The 19,293-nt window shown below is 44.7% G+C and overlaps 1 protein-coding gene across 1 annotated transcript; it reads left to right on the plus strand.

The window, feature by feature from the left end:
* Positions 1-1,919: 1,919 nt before the first annotated feature.
* On the plus strand, positions 1,920-11,883 carry LOC8029403 (U-scoloptoxin(16)-Er6a). Its single transcript, XM_029969743.4, has 3 exons — positions 1,920-2,052; positions 9,268-9,379; positions 11,647-11,883. Exons 1-3 carry the CDS (start codon positions 1,947-1,949, stop codon positions 11,846-11,848), a joined length of 420 nt encoding a protein of 139 aa, XP_029825603.2. The 5' UTR covers positions 1,920-1,946; the 3' UTR covers positions 11,849-11,883.
* Positions 11,884-19,293: the final 7,410 nt, after the last annotated feature.

Here is a 19,293-nt window from a genome sequence, read left to right on the forward strand (position 1 = left end):
ACGAGTTCCTAAGAAGCACCGCCAGTTTGCGGCAGTATGACTAGCTCGGGGAGTTACTTTACTTTTATTTATTTACCCATACTGCGGCTTTCTATTGAGAGCCATTGCGGGAGTGGAATCGGTGGCGATCATACAGAGAAAATAAAAATGAGCTTTTAAAAAGCGGTTTAGGCAAATGTGTTGTTAAGTGCAGCGGTGAGATGTTCGATGGAAGGCAGCATTACCATATCAATTTCAAGTGAATTCGAATCTTGTATTGCCCGAGGGAAAAATGAATATTTGAAAACTTTGTTTTTAAATTTGTGTTGTTTTATAGTTCTGGCGTGATTGATCCTGGTCGATCAGGGGAATGAAAAGGTGATATAATCTTCAAAATTAATACATTAAATTTGACATGGAGGAATAAATACAAATATTTTAATATATTTATCGTTGCCCTAGTTACTAACGGCTGAATGTTGGGTTGCTTACTAAAGTGCGGTACAGAAATGCGGTTACTAAATGCGCTAAAAATAAATCTAAGAGCTTTTTTTTTTTAATGCTTTCCAGTTCGTTCAATTCTTCCACCGTATGGGGAAACCAAATGGTGTTGGTGTATTCCAGCACAAGTCTAATTAGAGTCTTATAGACTATATTTTTTGTATCGGAGTCTGGAAATTTAAGGATTCGTTTAAGAATAAAAAGCGCATTTTTAGCCTTGTACACAACATTGCCAATATTTTGGTGGACACGATGAGCAAATACAAATAAATACGCGACAAATAAGTACACGAAATGTGACTGACCGCCTGCGTGTCAGAAGGCCATCGTGTAATAAATTAACGTGACGTCATTCAAAAAGTGCTCCGATGACCACCAGAGAAGAGGTGAAGAGATAGCTCCCCTCTTATCAGGGCCCCCTTTTGTGCCTCCCGCATTTGCACAGGCGTCGCCATTCTCCTCCCAAAAGATTATAGAAGATTAACCTGTCACTCAAAATTCTTACAAAAGCAGCTGCCCTCTCCTCCTTTTACATGGCGGTCAAAAGTATGCGATGTGACGTCAGTATAACCCATGTAAAGGTGATTACGCAGGTACGTACAGAAATGTCGAGGTTGCTTCAGCAGTTTTCTAAAACAAAACTAACGTTTTGCAAACATCAACAGCTTTCGCTTTTTGGCTGGAGCAGACCTTAGATCCTGCACTAAGGCATCGATATTACCCTTGCACACATTCTTCATGAGAATGTTACTGGACGGGGTGAGGATGCTCCTTCGCCATTTCTGCGCACGTGCATATCGTTTTGTTTTCGGGGGTGCGCCCACGGCCCGGTGTTTGTCGCCCGAGTGATTAGCCCTGAAAAGTTGCACAGGAGCCAATCACAACCTAATCCCGACGCAAGTTTGCTGATCCGCGCCAAAGCCACAACCAAGTGTGTTGCGCAAGCCAGGCGGGACTTTACCCGCCATTGCGGATGTCAGATAGAAAACAGTGCCATAGGTCTTCATCGCGTCGACAATTGAAGCGTGCGGACAACACGAAAGCTGCTGCTCTGAGACGAGCCCCATGCTGAGAGATAGACTGCTATCAATCGCCATCTTGTTTTTCTTTGTTCCGCTATTTTATTTCCCAGTTACGAGACTACGCTTTATTACAACAGACAGAAGAGAAAGCTTCCAAGAAAAAGCGGGCTTTCCACAGACGACGATGTCTGCGTATCAAGTTCAAGGTTGCGAGGTGCAAGCACGAACTTTTAAAAAGAAACTTGAAACAACTACCCCCCTCTCTCCCTCCTCCCACCCCAAGTCCTATAGCCGATCGTCGTCTTCAATGAATAACAAAAAGAGAAACAGGAACTTGGCAAACGACTTTGCGAACGTCCCCAGCTCTTGTCTGTGCTAGAGGTATAAGATCTGCCTGGAGGTACACTGCCTGGTACTTCTCGCGTTGAGGACTGGATTGCGAAGATGGCCGGATTTGCTTTCCTGAGTTGCTGCCTCGCTTTTGCATTGGTGATGCTGTGCCGTCACTCGGATGCCTACATTGCCATTTCGCCGGCTAAGGTCAAGGATGGTCTGTATTTCTTTGTATGATTTTCTTCTTCTTAGTTACTACTTTCACGGTAGACATGTCAGTGACACTTTAAGAAACGCATGATCAACAGGAGCAAAACTCGACCGAAAGAAAAACTTTTTTTTTCTTATTCGGTACACTGTTCGCATGTAAAGATGAAATTATCACACTAATGTATGACACATTATTTGTGCACAAAGAAGCTTATACAGAAATCATGTCCAATACAATCATTCACAAGATTCGTCACGTCTCCTCAAAACGAACCACCTTTAAAACAATCCTCGTATACTCCGCACCGCGTAAAATTTTATATTTTAGACCTATATACTTAGTTCAAGAACCGCAGCAATTCAGCTAATTTGTGCAAAGACTTAAAAAAAAAAACATTGAAAAAAAGCTGTAGCGCTGTAGGCGTGCTTAACCAACGCAGTATTGTTCACAATCCGATTGGGTAAGAGAACATATATATCTTTTTGCGATTTGTAAAATTGGCTAATTATCCCAGAATAAATAGCTGACTTTTTAAATATTGTTTTGCGCGCCAACCCTCCAATGCAAATAATTGAAGAGCGCGCTGAGAAAGATCCCATCGTGTCACTTCCATCAAGACAACCTTCGCGTACCTAAGCTTTTCTATCTTTAAAGAAAGCGCGCGAAATTTTTAAGGAAATGAAGCGGTTCTGTGTTTAAATAAAAACATTTAAATCGTCTTTATTAGGCCTCCAGGATCACGAATATCAAAATTATTATTTTTTTCCCCAATTTAGTGCAGGAAAATTACAGACAATCATTTGCAAAGTACCGCTGAAGCCCCTCCTTCCCGGAGCGTTGTCGTAACAGAAATTTTCGGAACCTCCACTCGTGCTTCTTCAGCGCCTATGAAAGCTATGTACGCGTCTCTCGCTATTCTCAAAAAGGTAAAAAAAAAACAAAAAAAAAACAAGACGTTACGACTGATGTCAGTGCGGGGAAATATCCCTGGCAACACGAGCGACACGCGTTGGCGGCCGATACTTTTATGGCGCAACGGCTGGTCGGAGGTTTGTCGTGTTTTCTAGAGTTGAGTTACATCTTCGGGAAAAACAAACGTGATTATCAGATTCAAGGGATAGAAATACTCTAAAATTCACCTCCAACTCGTTTTTTTTTTTTAGAACTTTTTTAGCTATTCTTTATGAAATCCCAAGTGACTACACCGCCCGTAGTCACGTATGTATGCGTGTGTGTGTGTGTGTTAATTCTTGCGCGTTTTTTTTTTTTAATATATTTTAGAAAATAAGACACACGGAGGTGATCCTGATGGAAACGACAGGACCGGGAATGTTTATCAACGGGCTTTACGACTTTTGTATAGGAGAGTTGGCGCACAAATTTATATCTCAAAGAGGCCCCTCAACGATATTCGCTTGGAATATGTTGAACATTACACGAGCTTATTGCCACTACAGTCGATGACAAGTCAAGAGGGAAATGGAAGCTCCTCCTACCCCTTTCCACTTTAGCAGGGCGACAGTTGAAGAGGCGGTCGCCCCCTCTCCAGCATTCGCCCTGCTAAGATGGAAAGAGGTGGGAGGAGCTTCCATTTCACTTATGACCTGTCATCGATTATAGTGAGACCCAAGTACACTTTTACGCAATGGCACTGTCGAAAAAACTTTTTTGTTGCGGTGTAATTTCGAGAACAAAAACGAGCGTTTTCTTGCAATTTCTCCTTCGCAAAACTTGATGGCGTAGCTGGGGTAACGATGTTTGAATGCGGTTCGTAAATGAGACCCGAGCATTGCGTGAGCACTCGATTTGGGCTCGTGACAATAAATAGCTCGACAAGCATTCGGGTAGTGGTCCGTGTCCAATCGTTGCAGTAAGGACAGTCAGCGCCGAGATATTTCAGTGGCGCCCTCTAATGGTTTCCATCCGTAACGTCACGACTGGGATTTGCCTCGCCGTGACGTCCACCAGTTGTTACCCTGGCTACTTACCACCAGGTGCGACGACGAGTTCGATGGTGTGTTTAGAAAGCACAGTGGAAGTTAGGAACCATCGCAACCGGAACTAACACCGTCAAAGTTGACAATCTGACAATGCTCATATGTCCATGGTCTGGCCAATCGTGGAAAGCTGACCGCAGCGACGCTTTTGGTCGCGCACATCGCTAATAGCCGAAGCTTGAAAGACTATATACTGTACATAGCGCGTTCTCGGGTTTTGGTTTTGTTATGGGCATGACACCACTGTTGTAAATAAAATTTTCTAAACACCATAATGATGTCTGGAACTCGGCGCGTGTCCTGTGCTTCGCCAACCAAAGCCCGTGGATATTTGATCAACACTGGGGGCATATAATCGGCTCAAGATCACGTGGCCGCTTGTTGTGGCTGCGTGTTAGAAAAGTAAACGCTGCTTGTTTTTGCATTTGCACACGAAGTACAAAAATCGTTGCATCGGCCATTTAATACGTACTGCTCATTAATCTGAGCTAATTAGCTAGTTCTACAAATTGCAAAAAGAAAAACAACCTTATCACGCAGTCCTGATAGAATTGTGAACAATACACCGTTGATTGAGTTCGCGTAGGGTGCATCAGCCTATATTAAGTCTATGCATGAGTTATCTCAAACACCCTGTGCTCCGCGAACTAAGTACGGAAAATGCGCTAATCTCCCTGTCAGGTACGCTGTTATCTCTATTATCCCTATTGAAACGATAACAAGTTTCCATGTGATCGGTCTGTCGAACGTACCAGACCTTCTAGAAATTGTACAAGTCGTATATGCACATAATTACGCCGTCCTCTGTGTTCTTTTACGTTTATCGGGCGCGTTAAAACATATATATTCCTTTTTCCTACTAGATCTCACAAAAAAATATAAAATGACACGCTGGCTGCTTACTGTATAGAGTACATCCGGGTCCGATTAAATGTACACCGCGTTATGTGTAACCTTTGGCCTGGAAAGAAAGAGAAAAACATTTTCTTGCCCGAGGCTTTTTGAGACTCTCGCGACCTGCGGAAGAAACGCTTAGGAAACGTGCCTCGAATATCTGGACGGAGGGGAGAAATACAACACACGGAATGTGATCAGCGGCTGAAGACTCTATCCTACCACGAAGCGAGACATTCGTGGACAAGAAGGTCACGGTCACGAAGGTCGCTAATTTAGAAGAGCGAAAACGTTGGAGATGAGGTCACCTTCCTCCCAACGTTCGCCCTGCTAAAGTGAAAAGAGACTGTAATTAAACTAACGTTCTTTTTTTTTTTTCTTTTTTTTTTAGGCTGTGTAACGAGAATGTATGTTTAGTCATGTTTTGATCGAGTAACGAGTAACGATTCATTTTAATTTAACTTCGGACGCCAAAAAACGAGACATTTTTAAGTTGCAACAATGTAAAACCCGAGACGTAGGACAAAAGGAGAAGAAAAAAGGGGACAACACAACACAGGTCTCAACCTGTGTCTGTGTTGCCCCCTTTTTTCTTCTGCTTTTGTCCTGCGTCTCGGGTTTTACAATGTTGAAAGTTCACCAGCTCGCTTGCATCTTCTCTGTAATTTCCATTTTTAAGTGCCTAGATAGAACACGCGTCACAAAATCATGTTTCCCGAGAGAAAAAATATATTTGTCGCAATATGTAGGTCCACAGACTCTCGTGAAGAGCAGTTCGGAAACGTGATTATACAGCTTGCTCCCCTCTTCCCCCCCCCCCTCCCCACTCCCCCCTCCCCCCCCCCCCCCCCCCCCGAAAAAAAAACGTTTCAAAAGTTTGTTTGTTGTTTTGCAGATTTAAACTGTGCATTACCAAACATTTATTCTCCTCCCAGATGTAATGCTAACGGTCCGAACCATGCCAAAATTTCAGAAACAACCGTTAAAAAAATAAAACCCTTTTTTTTTCTTTTTTTTTTATGGGGGGGCGGTAATTAGTGACACTCGGCTCTATGTATTCGAGAGCACCGTCGGCTCCCATTTTGTCGACGAAAATTTCAGAAAAGCTAGCGCTACATGGTCCGCTAGCGCTACATTTGATAGGAAAATGTAGCGCTAGCGTAGTGCGTAGTTTATTTTGCGTAGTTCATTTTTGCGGTGAAAACTGTATATCATGATGAGGGAGGCCTTGTATTTCCAGAAAACGACCCCGAAATAAAAGTATGTGTCACAATCGTTCAAAATTAGTCTCACGTTATAAATATAGCGCTAAACATTTATTTTTTTGGAGGAGCGTTCATTTTGCGATATACTTCAATCCGAGCACTATCGATCGTCTCAAATGGCGGCCAGCCTTTTTAAATCGTCCGCAAAAATCGGTTTCTTAGCCTATAGCGCTACCATTTTGTGCAGCGTTGCCCTTAGGTGCATGCTGCATTTTTCTATAAAATTTGCAAAGGGCGAACTTACCTGAGGAAAAAGTAAAGAAAGAAAGAGGCTTAACTTCTATGGAAGCACAGCAAAGCCTCCGGTCTTCAATCAATAGGGCGGCCTAATGTTTAAAGACCGGTGACTTCGCTGCGTTTCCATAGGAGCTAAGCCTTTTTATTTTTTTTACTTTTTCCTCAGGTAAGTTAACTCTTTGTAAATTTGATAGAAAAAATGCACCACCTGTGGGCAACACTGCAGAAAATTCGGAGCGCGGTAGGTTAAGAAACCGAATTTCGCAGTCGATTTAAAGAGCCTGGCCTCTCCTTGAATCACCCTGTATAAAATAAAATTTAAAAAAAAACATTGTTTTGGGAGTTTATGGTTTTATTGAGTGCACATTGCGTGATACTCCTATCGCGAAAACGACTTCGGCGCTTTTTTGCACTTTACGTCGAAAGGTTACTGGCGGGCATCAAACTTCACCTCATGGGCTAAACCCGTTTAACCGTGGTAAAAAAAAAAAAGTCCGGCTTTTTGTGGAGCATTAGTGATTTACCTCTTTATGTGAATAATTAAGATATATGTAGGTGAATTTTAGATTAGATCTACGTTATCATTATCAAGCTTTACATGTTTCAAACACCAAAAGCATCGTTTTTTCCTCTGACAACCATATCTTGTGAGAACTACTTCGCGTGACGTATGAACATTGCACAAAACTTCCTTTTTTCTTCGGGTGGAAAACGAGCATATATATACATGGCATTCCAAGGAAAACATAAACGAGTAATGGCGGAACTTTCTGTGGCAGATATAACTTCCGGTTGCCCAGCTTCTTGTATCTGTTTGAATGAGCAAGAATGAGCAGCGCATCGTTTTTTTTTTTTTTTTTTTTTTTTTTTTTTTTTGTTTTCCTTGGCGGAAAATTAAAAACGGTATGTCCAAAAACCGGATATAAGATAGATCCGTGTGCACTTCTGGACTTACGGCGCCAAGAAAAAGCACCGCATCTCGTTTTATTTGGCCTCCGTGGCGAAAGTTGCGTGGCAGTACGTGACGCCCGGCCCAGTGGAAACCTGTGTCTACACGTATGGGGCATTCAACGAAGTTCCACGCAGTATGTATTTGTTTCGTGTTTTTCCTGCACGGGGGAGCGTGTGTGAGAACACCACTTCATCAACTGCGTGGCGTCGCCGTCGTGAGTGTTCGAGCTTCCCAAAGCGAAACCACACTAAGCCTGTCGAGCGTAATTGAAGGAGGGTGCGCAAGACTGTGCCATTCGCGCTCGATCGTGCCCTAAAAAAAGCGAGCGGTGCGTTTTCGACAACGAGTAGAGATATCGTGATTGTGACAACGTCGACCTACCGCGGAGATCACGTGAGACGCGGACGTCAAAAGGCTATTTTGGATTCTAGAACCCATGCATAAGTTAAGAAAACTAGTTTCGCGTCCGACTTGTTACGATCGCGCGACACTCGCATGGGGACGTATCGCATTTGTTCGAATTGTTCTGTGTGGGCAGACACAAACGCTGGCAGGCACACACTGTGCTGTTGTTTTATGATTTGGGCGAGTAATAAAACCGAAAGGATGGCACCAGTGGTTTGTGCTTCACGTCTTGTTTTGATTGTGTCACGAAGAAACGCTTGATTGCACGCCGAAAAGAAGGAATTCTGGCTCTCTATAGCTTCGAAATTGACGTACCTGAAATTGACGTGGAATCGAATCCCCCATTCTGAAGTCCTCCACTAACATAAACTCTCAAACTTTATTATTTTTTTTTTTTTTTAGTTTGGTGTGGGTTTTCCTGGAGTTTTTTTCAGGACTCTCGCATACACCGTCTGTTCACAAGCTCGCTTGCATACGAAAGTTTACGTCAGCAAGTAATTCTGGTCTAAGTTTTACAAAAAAACGATAAGACTCATTTTGTGTATTTATGCAGTACCAAGTTGGTCTGTGTTATGAAAACCTGCGCTGCTAAAATAAAAATGTTATAATTGGACGAATTCGAATTAATCTTGATTTGCATAAGCACTCAAGTGTAATTCGTTCGATCGAGTAAGTGTCTTCGCTGTCCGGAAGAGTCGTATGCCCAGATTTCATAATTATTGAACATATCATATCATACTTTACCCCATATACTTTACCCCATATCATACTTTACCCCAGTGAAGTTGTCGGCCCCCAAATGGTGGGGCTAAAATCTTCATATCATTAAATAAACATTAGTCGGATGTGTGCATCTTTGGTTTCAAAATTAAGCGATCCTAGCGTTGAGCTTGTAATCGACGCGCGCGTGAGAGACACTGTTCGCGATCGACGGCCGCTGCTCACTTAATTTTGCGGAGATCTGCCACAGCGAGGTTGCCCAGTCATTTGCAAAATATTACAGCATTTCATGAAGCCAGTAGGCGCGGAGACTATAACAGAGGATTGATTTAATTGCAGAACACACGAAACATAGTTGTGATGTTGTCTTCAAAAGCATGCAACCGAAACCAAACCGGAAGTGTTCTTGGCTCCCTGTCATGGCGGCCGGAAGTGGCCCGAATACCATGTTTAGTACTACCCCAACTGAGCCCTTTGTACCACTGTAGTAGTTTTGATGAGATCTTCAATACCGATAGAGGGAGAGAAAGCAGTGAAAACCGACGATGGCTTGTTTGCTGTACCAGTGTCGCGGTGTGTAAACACCTTTGGGTGTTGCGAACGCCTTTGGAGAAGGTGCACACAGAAACCTCCTCGGAAAGAACTGTTACATAAAGCTACATAAAATTGTAGATAACCTACAAGCACGTCCTTCCGGAGTGTGTTGCTTGTACCGTATACGAGCGCTCAGATACTTGCGATCATGTTACAGGGAAGTGCCTCTACGAGAACTTCACGATCGGCGACCACGAGTCGGTGCACGATGACAGGCACTGCCACACCCTGACCTGCAACCTGAAGAGGAAGATCGTCACGTTGGAAGGGTGAGGTCCGCCTTCGTTCGTTACGGATAGAGCTACTTAACATGATGAAAATCAGCGAACAACGAAACTGTTGAAGAATACACAAAGCAGGAAAGACAGAAGACAGGAAAGACGCAGTGTCTTTCCTGGCTTCTGTTTTCTTCAACAGTCTCCTAACGTTGTTCGCTGATTTTAATCATGTTGAACCGGTACCAACTAGCCCAGCTAACAAGCGTTCTAGAGCTACTCATTTAAGTCATCGATGGATGGATGGATGCTAATGGCTGTATCCTTATAAAGGGCTGTAACTTTCGTCACCTAGCGGAGAAACCAAAAGTATGATTTATTCCTTCGCCTTTCTAAGCCAATTTGCTCCCCCTCGGCATTTTTCTAACTATCACCAGGCGGTGTGGGATGTCACCAGGATGACCTTTGGGGGATTCAGAAAAAAAAAAAAACTAAAATCTTCACCCCCTGCCTTTTCCTCCCGGCGAGGGAGTCCCAATTTCCCTCTGTCCCGCTTGTCCCCAGCTGTCTCAGCTAGTTGTGAGTCATTCAGTTCCCTTTAGATAATTTCCAGCAGTCTTCCAATCTCCTCTTTGTTATTAAAATGCACTTATCAGCCATTCTTCCATACTCGTCTGCAAACACCAGCGCTCCGGCTAAATCCGTCGCCCCCTCCGGGAAGGCGGGAGTGAGCCCTGTGCACCTCAACACCGTTCTATTACCTCGTCTTCCCCTTGGCATACGGCACACCGCGTAATCATTTCCTCACACTTTGTCCTATATGTCCTAGTCCTTAAAGGCCGACGACCAGTTCGCGCTTTCCACTTTTCCCCCGCTTCCTCCTCTCCCTCCTCCTACTCTGTCCATCGTTGCCTGTTTCCTCCTCCCCCATGGTGAGGAGGATGTTCTGCCTTGCAGAATCTTGAGTCTGGTCGTCGGCCTTTAAAGACTCGTTCACACACATATAACTGAGAACGACCGAGAGAAACAAGACCGGTTTTTAAGCCTCTTGCGACGTCTTAGGACCGGGTGCGCTGCTGCGGAGCGGGTCTTAAGACGTCGTCAGAGGCTTAAAAACCGGTCTTGTCTCTATTTATCGTTCTCGGTTACATGTGTGTGAACGAGCCTTAATACTCCTGTTTTAGCCTCGAATAACAACGAGCTTCCCCGTGAATTATCGTACCAATGTTCCTTCCTCATTTCCTGTTTTCGTCCCCTATTCATAGCTAAAGCTGGTTCTCCCTGCATTGTTTCCTCTTACATATTTCTCTCGGCTTCTTTTACTTCCTTTTTCACAGAGGTAGTCTGTCCTGCCCCCGCTTTTGACTGTTGGTATTTGAATTTTAGTTTTCTGGTTCAGTTTGTCCATTTAGTGTTCAAACATTTCATGTGTACCTTTCTCGCCCATCGTGTATCCTCAACTGTGTCCAGTCTTTGTTCGAATTTTAACTTACTGATCGCCTCTCTAGTCTCGAAAGATGCTCAGCCGATGTATCCCTGCACTCCTTCATTTGGTGTATTCCCATGCCCACCCACCCAGTACCAGTCTGCCCACGCTCCACTGCCGGGTCTCTAAGCTCGGCTGGACGTCAGATTTCACGCATAATACCGCATTGCCAAAGCCCTACCCCAGCACCATGACTCCTTTCTATATTCCCCTAACAATTTCGTATCTATCGTGATTCCCTAGCGCTTCATAATTGCTCTATAATTGCTGCAATCCTTTTTCCTTTCTTTAGCATATTTTCTTCCTGTTCTTGTAAATATTGTCGCACTCGTCGCTTGAAATCATTGTTGCCAGTAGAGGCTCGTTTACACACTTGCGTTTGGTCACGGCAGAGTTCTCGTGATCCCACTCGTGAAGCAGGCGAAGGATGGCAATGCGAGATTCCGGATCATTTGCGTTCTCGCGTTGCCAGTCTTCCACCTGCAGCACACGGCGAGCGGAAGCTTTAGCGCACCTCCGCGAGCTTCGAGTCTTCCTATAATTGACCGATTTAGGGGTTTTCGATGACGCTCAGCAACCTTCTAATTAAAACCGTATGTTTATTTCCACCGTCAAAATTTAATGACCTAATTTGAGGTAATCATTTTGCTAATTATTATGTTTCCTGCAATCCCTGGCGTCCGCCGTGGCCGGCAGTTTGTTCACGAAAAAATTTTTCTTTTTCTCTCAATCACCCCATTTGTAGACATTTTTAAAAGTATAGCCGCAGGAACACCAGGTACATACGCTCCAGCTTTTTTAGAGTCTATAGACCAGAGCCTCTGTCTTTCTTCAGATGCCCAAGCGTCGTGCCACACTCCCACTGCTGGCTGGACGAAGGACCACACAACGGGTCCTACCCGGACTGCTGCCCGAAGATCATGTGCGACCCCGTAGCACCAGCAGCAGTACCAGTGGTACCTGGAGTACCTCTAGCACCAGCAGCACTACCAGTAGTACCTGGAGGTCCTCTAGTACCAGCGGAGCACGGCGTTTAGAAAATAAAGTAAAAAAAAAAAATCAGATGCTAAAACACATTCATGCGTACGTTTCCATAATGCGCAGGACATTCCCCAATCTCATTGCCCCAATCTCATTGGAAAGGCCCCAATCTGATTGGCTGCGAGACGATAATGAGATGCAAGGAAATCTCTGACGTCACGACACTGCAGTTGCGCTGCTGCTGTGGGCACTGCACATGCGCAGAAGCTTCACTTGACGCGAATCTTGTTTCTGCGCTCCCGCAATGCTCACCTCCGGTGTGGGCAAATGCCGGCTCGTCTTTAAAGAGTGTGTTGGTGTATAGTTGGACTAGAACCAGGGTCTATATAGACCATCTATCGGTTACTCTCGTCCCCAGCCGCCTAATAGGTGTATCCTCCATGGGCGACTAAAAAATAATAAAACATTTCAACCTGTAGATTGCAAAAGAAAGTAGAGGGAAGGCAAAACGAGAATGACTGGCGGTTACGCTTATATCCTAAATGTCTTCTCTTGGCGTGGAGACGGGACCGTGCAAGCTGCAGAAAGACCAGCGAACGGAGTCACTTGTCTGCTGCCTTCAATAAATGCGACTGTAAAAAAAAAGTGTTTGTGCAGTTGCACTGAGTATGGTGAAAGGTGATGCAATGCCACAGCGCAGACAGTATTTTTTTTTTAGCCCTAAACATATTAGCCTTGTCATTCGCCGATATTGCAGCGATTGAATTTCGCCGGTGCTTAGTGGGAAACAGGGATGGGCAGTATTTCAAATACAAGTATTTGAAATACGTATTTCAAATACTTTGTGTATTTTGCATTTGTATTTAATTACAAATTGGGTAATGTATTTGACGTGTGTATTTAAATACTAGAACGTGGGTATTTCAAATACAATTATAATTAAATACAATTTTGTGCGCGAAAATACATTCCCCAAATTTATCGTCACTGCCCAGAGCAGGAAGAAAACTACGTTCTGCACCGAATGCAGTGTCTCTCAATCAAGCACAAGCGTTTAGCGACTTTGTGATTACGGTGCTAGTCCAGGGCGAGAATAGTGACGAAATAGACGTTCACAGACAGACTGGCTAAATAAGTGCCTCTGACAACTTGTGATGCTTTCCAGCCTGATTTCCATCCATATTTTTGCCTGGAACATTCTAAATGCACGGGTCGTCCAGATTTTCGTAACTGATGCGAGTTGCAACAATAAAACAATTCTCTAGCTAGTGCTGCCCGTCTTGGTCGTCTCGGTTCTTTGATGGTCTATACGAAAATGTAATCGACAAAAAAAAAAAAGCTGCTCCAAGCTTTGTACTTTTTTCACCTATTACGTCCAAGCCGATGACATTTTTTTGTGATTATATTTCTACTACGTTACCAGAGCCTCGCACACTAACTCCCGAGTGTGCGTTGCAAAATTAAAATGAGATACCCAGAAACCCGTTGCAGGTGCCCTGAAGTCGCTGACGCAAATTTTGACGAATGTATTTGGAAAAGTATTTGGAGGAGACCAAATACATTTGGTTGTATTTGTATCTTGTATTTAGATGCTTTTTTGGAGATGTAATTAGTTTTGTAATTAAATACATTTTGGACGGAGTATTTCGTATTTGTATTTCGATACATATTTGCATGTATTTTGCCCATCCCTGCCCCCACCAAATTGCAATCATTTGTGACTAGGGCTGGGCGTCGAATATTAATTTTAACTCAATGAATTGTTTGCCTATAGTCGATTAATTAATCAATTGATCAGTTGCGTTCACCTCCAGATGTAAAAGCTAAAACCAGTATCAAAACTATATATTTTCTTTTCACTATCCCTCTTGTAACATGACCACGTATCGTACCCAAAAAGAGAACAGGGGTAAACCAATTTAACGATGGATATTTTTAGAATGCTTTTTAAAACCAGGTAATTTCTCCGCATTACAATAGACCCTTTCACAAATTCAGCGCCATCTATACTGTCACTGCTTGCGTGCAGTACAGGCGAAGGCAACGCCAGGCGAGGGGAGAAAGGGCAAGCACCAGGAAGGCTGAGGTGTAACGTTTCCAATGCTCTCCCTTTTTCCCCTTGCCCTTCTCTGCACTCCTCTCCCGTTTCGCTCCCTGGTGCTTGCTGGTGCTCACCCTTTCTCTTTTCGCCTGGCGTTGCCTTCGCCTGCACTGCGCACAACTAAATGTCAGTCTCAATTGCTGTAAGCTAATGGTGGTTAAAATTCAGTACGTCTATTCATCAATGGCAGACGAACGAAAAGTTGCGGTGTGATCCACTGTGCAGTTATTCCTCCATATGTTTAGGTTTCGATAGTGTCAAGAAACTACCACTCCGTACGAGACGCGCAGTTGAATAAAACTCTATAAAATTCTCCACATTTCATAGTCATACGAGCCGTCTGGGCGTGCCAAAGCCATTCCAAGGATTTATACGACACCCTCAAATGCTTGGAGCGCATAGAAGCTTGTAAGTCTCGTCATAGTGACACTGAACAACAATGCAGCGAACAAACGTCTGGAATGTTAAGGCTCAGCATCGGTACCTGCCCTCCAATCCTTCCTTCACTAGCCAAGGCCGCCATTAGCATGTATACAGATGATATACACATAAATTATAATAGTTATTTTTTTTTAATTTTGGAAAGAATTGATTGTCAACGATAGTGTCTACCATGGGGTGGAACACAACAGTGCTGCCTGCTAAAATACATAAATGTTCGCCAAATATAGAAGAACAAGCATTTTTACTTTCTCCCACAAATTTCAAGCTAAATATTCAGCCGATTAACCGGTAAAAGCATTATTTGAATAATCGGAAAGTTAATAGATCGATTGTCCATTCACAACCCAACTGTACTTTTAAAAGATGCGCTTAGGTTCCTCAGAGCAAAAAAAAACAAAACATATGTTTATTATGCATTTATGTAATGTGGTATGACCTTGAGGTTAAATATATAAAGAGATAAATAAAGAAGTAGCCCAAGAGGAGAACAATAGCAGAAATAGCGAGTGAGAGAAACATTTAGTGAGAGTATGAAGGATATCGTAAAAATTGTCGCGCCTATTTATGTTTGCACTTTTCACGCCTCCTTGCCACATTCATCAAGTGTCCAGCCTAACCGCACACTTGGTCCACTACTGGCATTTCAGCACACAAAGCGTACAAAAACCAAGCAACCGTGCCTAGTCACGCCATCCATTTGTATGCTGTTATGCACGCCCGAACCTTTTCGAATATTCGATCCGAAATCTGCCTGGCGTGCGAACCGCGCCGTCGACCATGCATCGATCCAGCTAACGTGACTGTCTTCTACGCAGTTCGCGTGCAGCCAGTTTCGCTCTCCTCAGTTTCATGAACAACGACGGCAGATAGGTGGTGCGCCAGCCCACAGACCGTGCGTCGTTTCACATCAAGGACTCTCTAAGTGCTCCTCCTGCATTCGCACACTACGAGGCTGTCACCTGGATCCATTGTTAACGATCTCATTCGCACATTTTCCCTTCAGAAACGTCACTATACAGTGTGGTGCGAGCCCTCACACCGCGAGCAAACTCATTCGCCTTCTGCCAGGTCACCACTTGAATTCCGTGCTACCGATCTCATCACCAATACTACTTCCCTTCTCACTCTACACAAATGTCGCCACGACGTGTCACGTGGCCTTAGCCACCTGATCGCAAGACCTGTCTCTTTACTGCAATAGCGTCTACCCTACCAGAGTGTCCCTGACTACGAAGATGAGATCTTCTGGAGAGCCCGAGGAACTGAATCCAACGGTCAGGGACTTTCAGCCGGTCTTCTTGGACATGGCGGCCCTGGGTCTGTGGCTGGGAAAATCGAGCCGCAGTCTCATCCTCTGGAAGGTGGTGGTGTGGTGTCTGCTCCTGGGCTACATGGTCATCTGGGGTCTACAGGTGTCCCACCAAGAGAAGGTGGTCGTCAACGTTCGCTTCGTCGACGACGTGCTTACTCTGCTGGCTGCGTTCGTCGTTCAGGTCAGCTGGCACGCTGGCAGCACACAAGGTTTCGCGGGTGTCCTTAGAATGTCCTCATGGTCTATAAATATCCTGGGTGCGTTCCTTAGCCACCAGTGCGAAGGGTATCTAAATTACTCGATTGGTATGCACTGGAAAACAAATAAGATATTGCCAAGTTATTCCCGAGGGTAAGTGATCGCTGATTATCACATTACTAGGCATTAGCGCAATCGGCCATGGTGAATCATTCATACAGAATTACTTTGGCAATCTGTGTGACCGTGAACGTCCCCTGAAAACATTACGAGTAGACATGCGCAGCATTATTTATAAGAAAGCGGCACCTAGATTATTTCAGTTTTATGGGTATACGTTTCTCGTTTGGAAGTAAAGCAAAACTATGTATGCAAACCGTGCCAAATTTAGTAGCGAGTCAGTTGAAGATCCTCTCCGCATGTAAATAAAAACTCAATGTACAACTAGACCCACAATATTGGGATCGGTAAATACGCTATATTTGGTGACGCCCAGGATGATGTATGAAATTATGAAGGGAACAACGGATGAAACTATCCAGCTGGTGTCATGCAGTCAGAGGGGGCAAGCGTTAAGATCAAATCTATATACAGGGTGTCCCCCCAAAAAAATGTAAAGGCTTTTTGTTTGTTTTTCTCAAAAATGAACTACGCATCGGCGAACGCTTATTTTCAGCCCAAAATGTAGCCCTAGAAGTCCGGATCAGGTGCCAAAGTTTCAGCACTAACCGTTACCATATTCAAAACTTATAAGTGATTTTCTGGAATTTTCATTGGGAAAATGACGGCCGACAGAGCTTTCGAATACCTGGAGCTCTTTGGCGCCAGTTACCGAAAACGGGGAAAAGATTCACCCAGTCTTCCCACTGAAAATCTTAGAAAATCACTAATAATGTTTGAATGAGATAACGGTTAGTGTTGAAACCTTTGCATGGTTCGGACCTCTATAGCGCTACGTATGGGTAGAGAATGGCGTTCGTACGATGCATAGTGTATATTTGCGGTGGAAACAAATGTATAACTATTTGGGAGGGACACCCTGTACATGCAGTGTTTTTTTTTTTTTTTCTTACTTTTTTTTAGGTTGAAGAATTTAAAAATGTCACTTAAAAAAAGGAGACAATTCCTTTGAACAGTTATCAGTCGTGGCAGAGTCTTTAGGGCACGAGCGTAATGGTAATTAGGAGGTTAATTAACTGAAACTTAACAATTACCTTTCTTTAAGGTTCCAGTTCCACGGTGGCCATCTCCAACAAGCCTATGTGAAACACAAATTCGTCTGCTTCTTTTGCAGGGGTTGCTGTGACGTCAGAAGGCCGAGCTCTGATTGGCTCTGATTGGCCACTAAATTTAGCGGGGAAATTGTGGTCTCACGTGCCTACATCATTGGACCTCGAGCCACGTGACATCAATTTTCCCGGTAAATTTAGTGAGGGGATTGATGTCATGTGTCCACGTCATCATTATATGACATCAAATGACGTGACGTCAACTTCTGCGAGGTGGTAGTTGGCGCTCAACACGTTTCGCGCCTTGTTTCGTTTTGCTTGTTTTTGTTTGTTTGTCTTGTGCATTGCAGTTTACGTGTTCGCGCTGCAGTTGACATGAGCAGTGCAACGCGAGCGCACATCGGAAAGGTCGATGTCACAGGCGCGCTTTGTCGGCTAAGTTTCGGTTTCAAGCCTTGTACACGGATGAAAACATCTCGCCCCTTAGCGCTTACGATTTTTTCACGTCACGGTTACATTATAGTGAGCTCGAGCGTCAATCTCCCAACTACATTTCCACAAGAATAAATTGTTTAACTGGTGCAATGAAAACATTTTAGTTGATTAGTTAACTGATTAACCCATTTAGCCTATTTGCTAGTGGCCCGGTGCCCAACTTAGGCACAGTACAACGTTACTAGAGCACTCAGTTCGGAAACCCACCCTTGAAACCCGGCCCGCTCGCATCCACCGGGACCGAACTTGATACGATTACAGCGCCGCCCTTTAGCGTTGAGTCAAAACATGAAAGTTGATTTATATGAGGGCGCCGCCATCTTGAATTGTCCCCTCAGTATGGGCGAAAACATTGTTTTGCCGTCGCCACGTTTCACCTCTCATTTATTTTATTTTTTTTACTATTACAGGTTGGAACGTTTTATTTTTTTTTTTCGTCGCCCGTACGGGATGCGCCTATTAAACACCGTGTCACTAGTTGCGTGCAGTTCAGGCGAAGGCAACGCCAGGCGAGGGGAGAAAGAGCAAGCACTAGAAAGGCTGGAGACGAGGACAAAAACCTCCTCTCCTCACTAACGTTCCTAGTGCTCACCCTTGCTTCCCTCACCCTCCACAGCCCCCTCTCCCGTCCCACCTTCCCAGTGCTCGCCCCTTCTCTCTTCGCCTGGCGTTGCCTTCGCCTGCAGTGCACACAACTAGTGACGCGGAGGACGAGGGTACACGAAAAAGGTATATAGCTACTGCGAGATGGCACTGCGAGATGGCGCCACAGGCCCTCGCGCAACTCACTTGGACCGGTACGTGCACATGGTGTACCGGATCTTTTGTGTGTATGTTGACTCGAGTGACTGTTTCCCGGGTGCGCTGATCCCCCTGTACATCCTAAGCAACCAACTCGCCCGAACATATGTGTAAGGGGTACGTGCAGCCGTGCAGTTCCCGGAGTTGCCGCTGAGGGAGAAATGGCGGCGTTGCGATCTCCCAATAGATAGAGTGCCTTCATACACACGCGCGCTTTTGCTTGAGTGGTGACATCTCAGCCATTTTTCCGCCCAATCGTTTTTTTGTGCATTTTCAAGTGCGCGCAATCTGGTGTCACCCAGCTCGAGCGCGTAGCTTTGGCTAATGCATAGACGCCATTTTACCGCCCAAGTCACGCATCGAGTGCGCGAGAGCGCCACGCGCAGGGTCATTCAGGGCAACAATGAATGTCTTCACCCTGAGACAGACAGGCATGCAGGCACCCTACCAATAGACCGATCTCACCAAGCGTTCCACGCATGCGTGACGCCGCCATGACTGTAGTTCGTAGGAGGCAGACGCCAGTTCACGAGACAGCTCATGCCGCCTCGTGCTCTGCTCGCGCAGACCTCCAGCAGGGTTATCGCGCGTGCAGAAGGACTACAGCTCCTACGATGCATGTTGGCAGCGGTGGCGTACTCAAACTAGCTGGTGAGATCGGTCGATTGAGCTGCTCAAGTTGCGTTTGCACAAGTTAAAAAAAAAAAAAAAAAAAAAAACATAATGCAGGTTCACTTTTTTCTTAACTCTGGTTTCTCTAAAAAACATCTTGTATGCACCAACCCGCTGCTTACAAACAAACGCGCATTCGCACACCATGTGTGGGCACTGCACGTGGGCAGAAACAAAAATCGCGTGAGGAAGCAACTACGCATGAGCAGTGCTGACAGCAGCGCCACCGTGGTGGCATGACGTCAACCT

This window comes from Ixodes scapularis, unplaced genomic scaffold (assembly GCF_016920785.2).
Source record: "Ixodes scapularis isolate PalLabHiFi unplaced genomic scaffold, ASM1692078v2 PGA_scaffold6__148_contigs__length_123643588, whole genome shotgun sequence".
NCBI classification, from domain to species: Eukaryota; Metazoa; Arthropoda; class Arachnida; order Ixodida; family Ixodidae; genus Ixodes; species Ixodes scapularis.

Coding starts and splice junctions, on each gene's coding strand:
- LOC8029403 (XM_029969743.4), top strand. CDS start 1,947: ATGGCCGGATTTGCTTTCCTGAGTTGCTGCCTCGCTTTTGCATTGGTG. Junction 2,053..9,267: donor GCCGGCTAAGGTCAAGGATG/GTCTGTATTTCT, acceptor ATCATGTTACAG/GGAAGTGCCTCTACGAGAAC. Junction 9,380..11,646: donor AAGATCGTCACGTTGGAAGG/GTGAGGTCCGCC, acceptor GTCTTTCTTCAG/ATGCCCAAGCGTCGTGCCAC.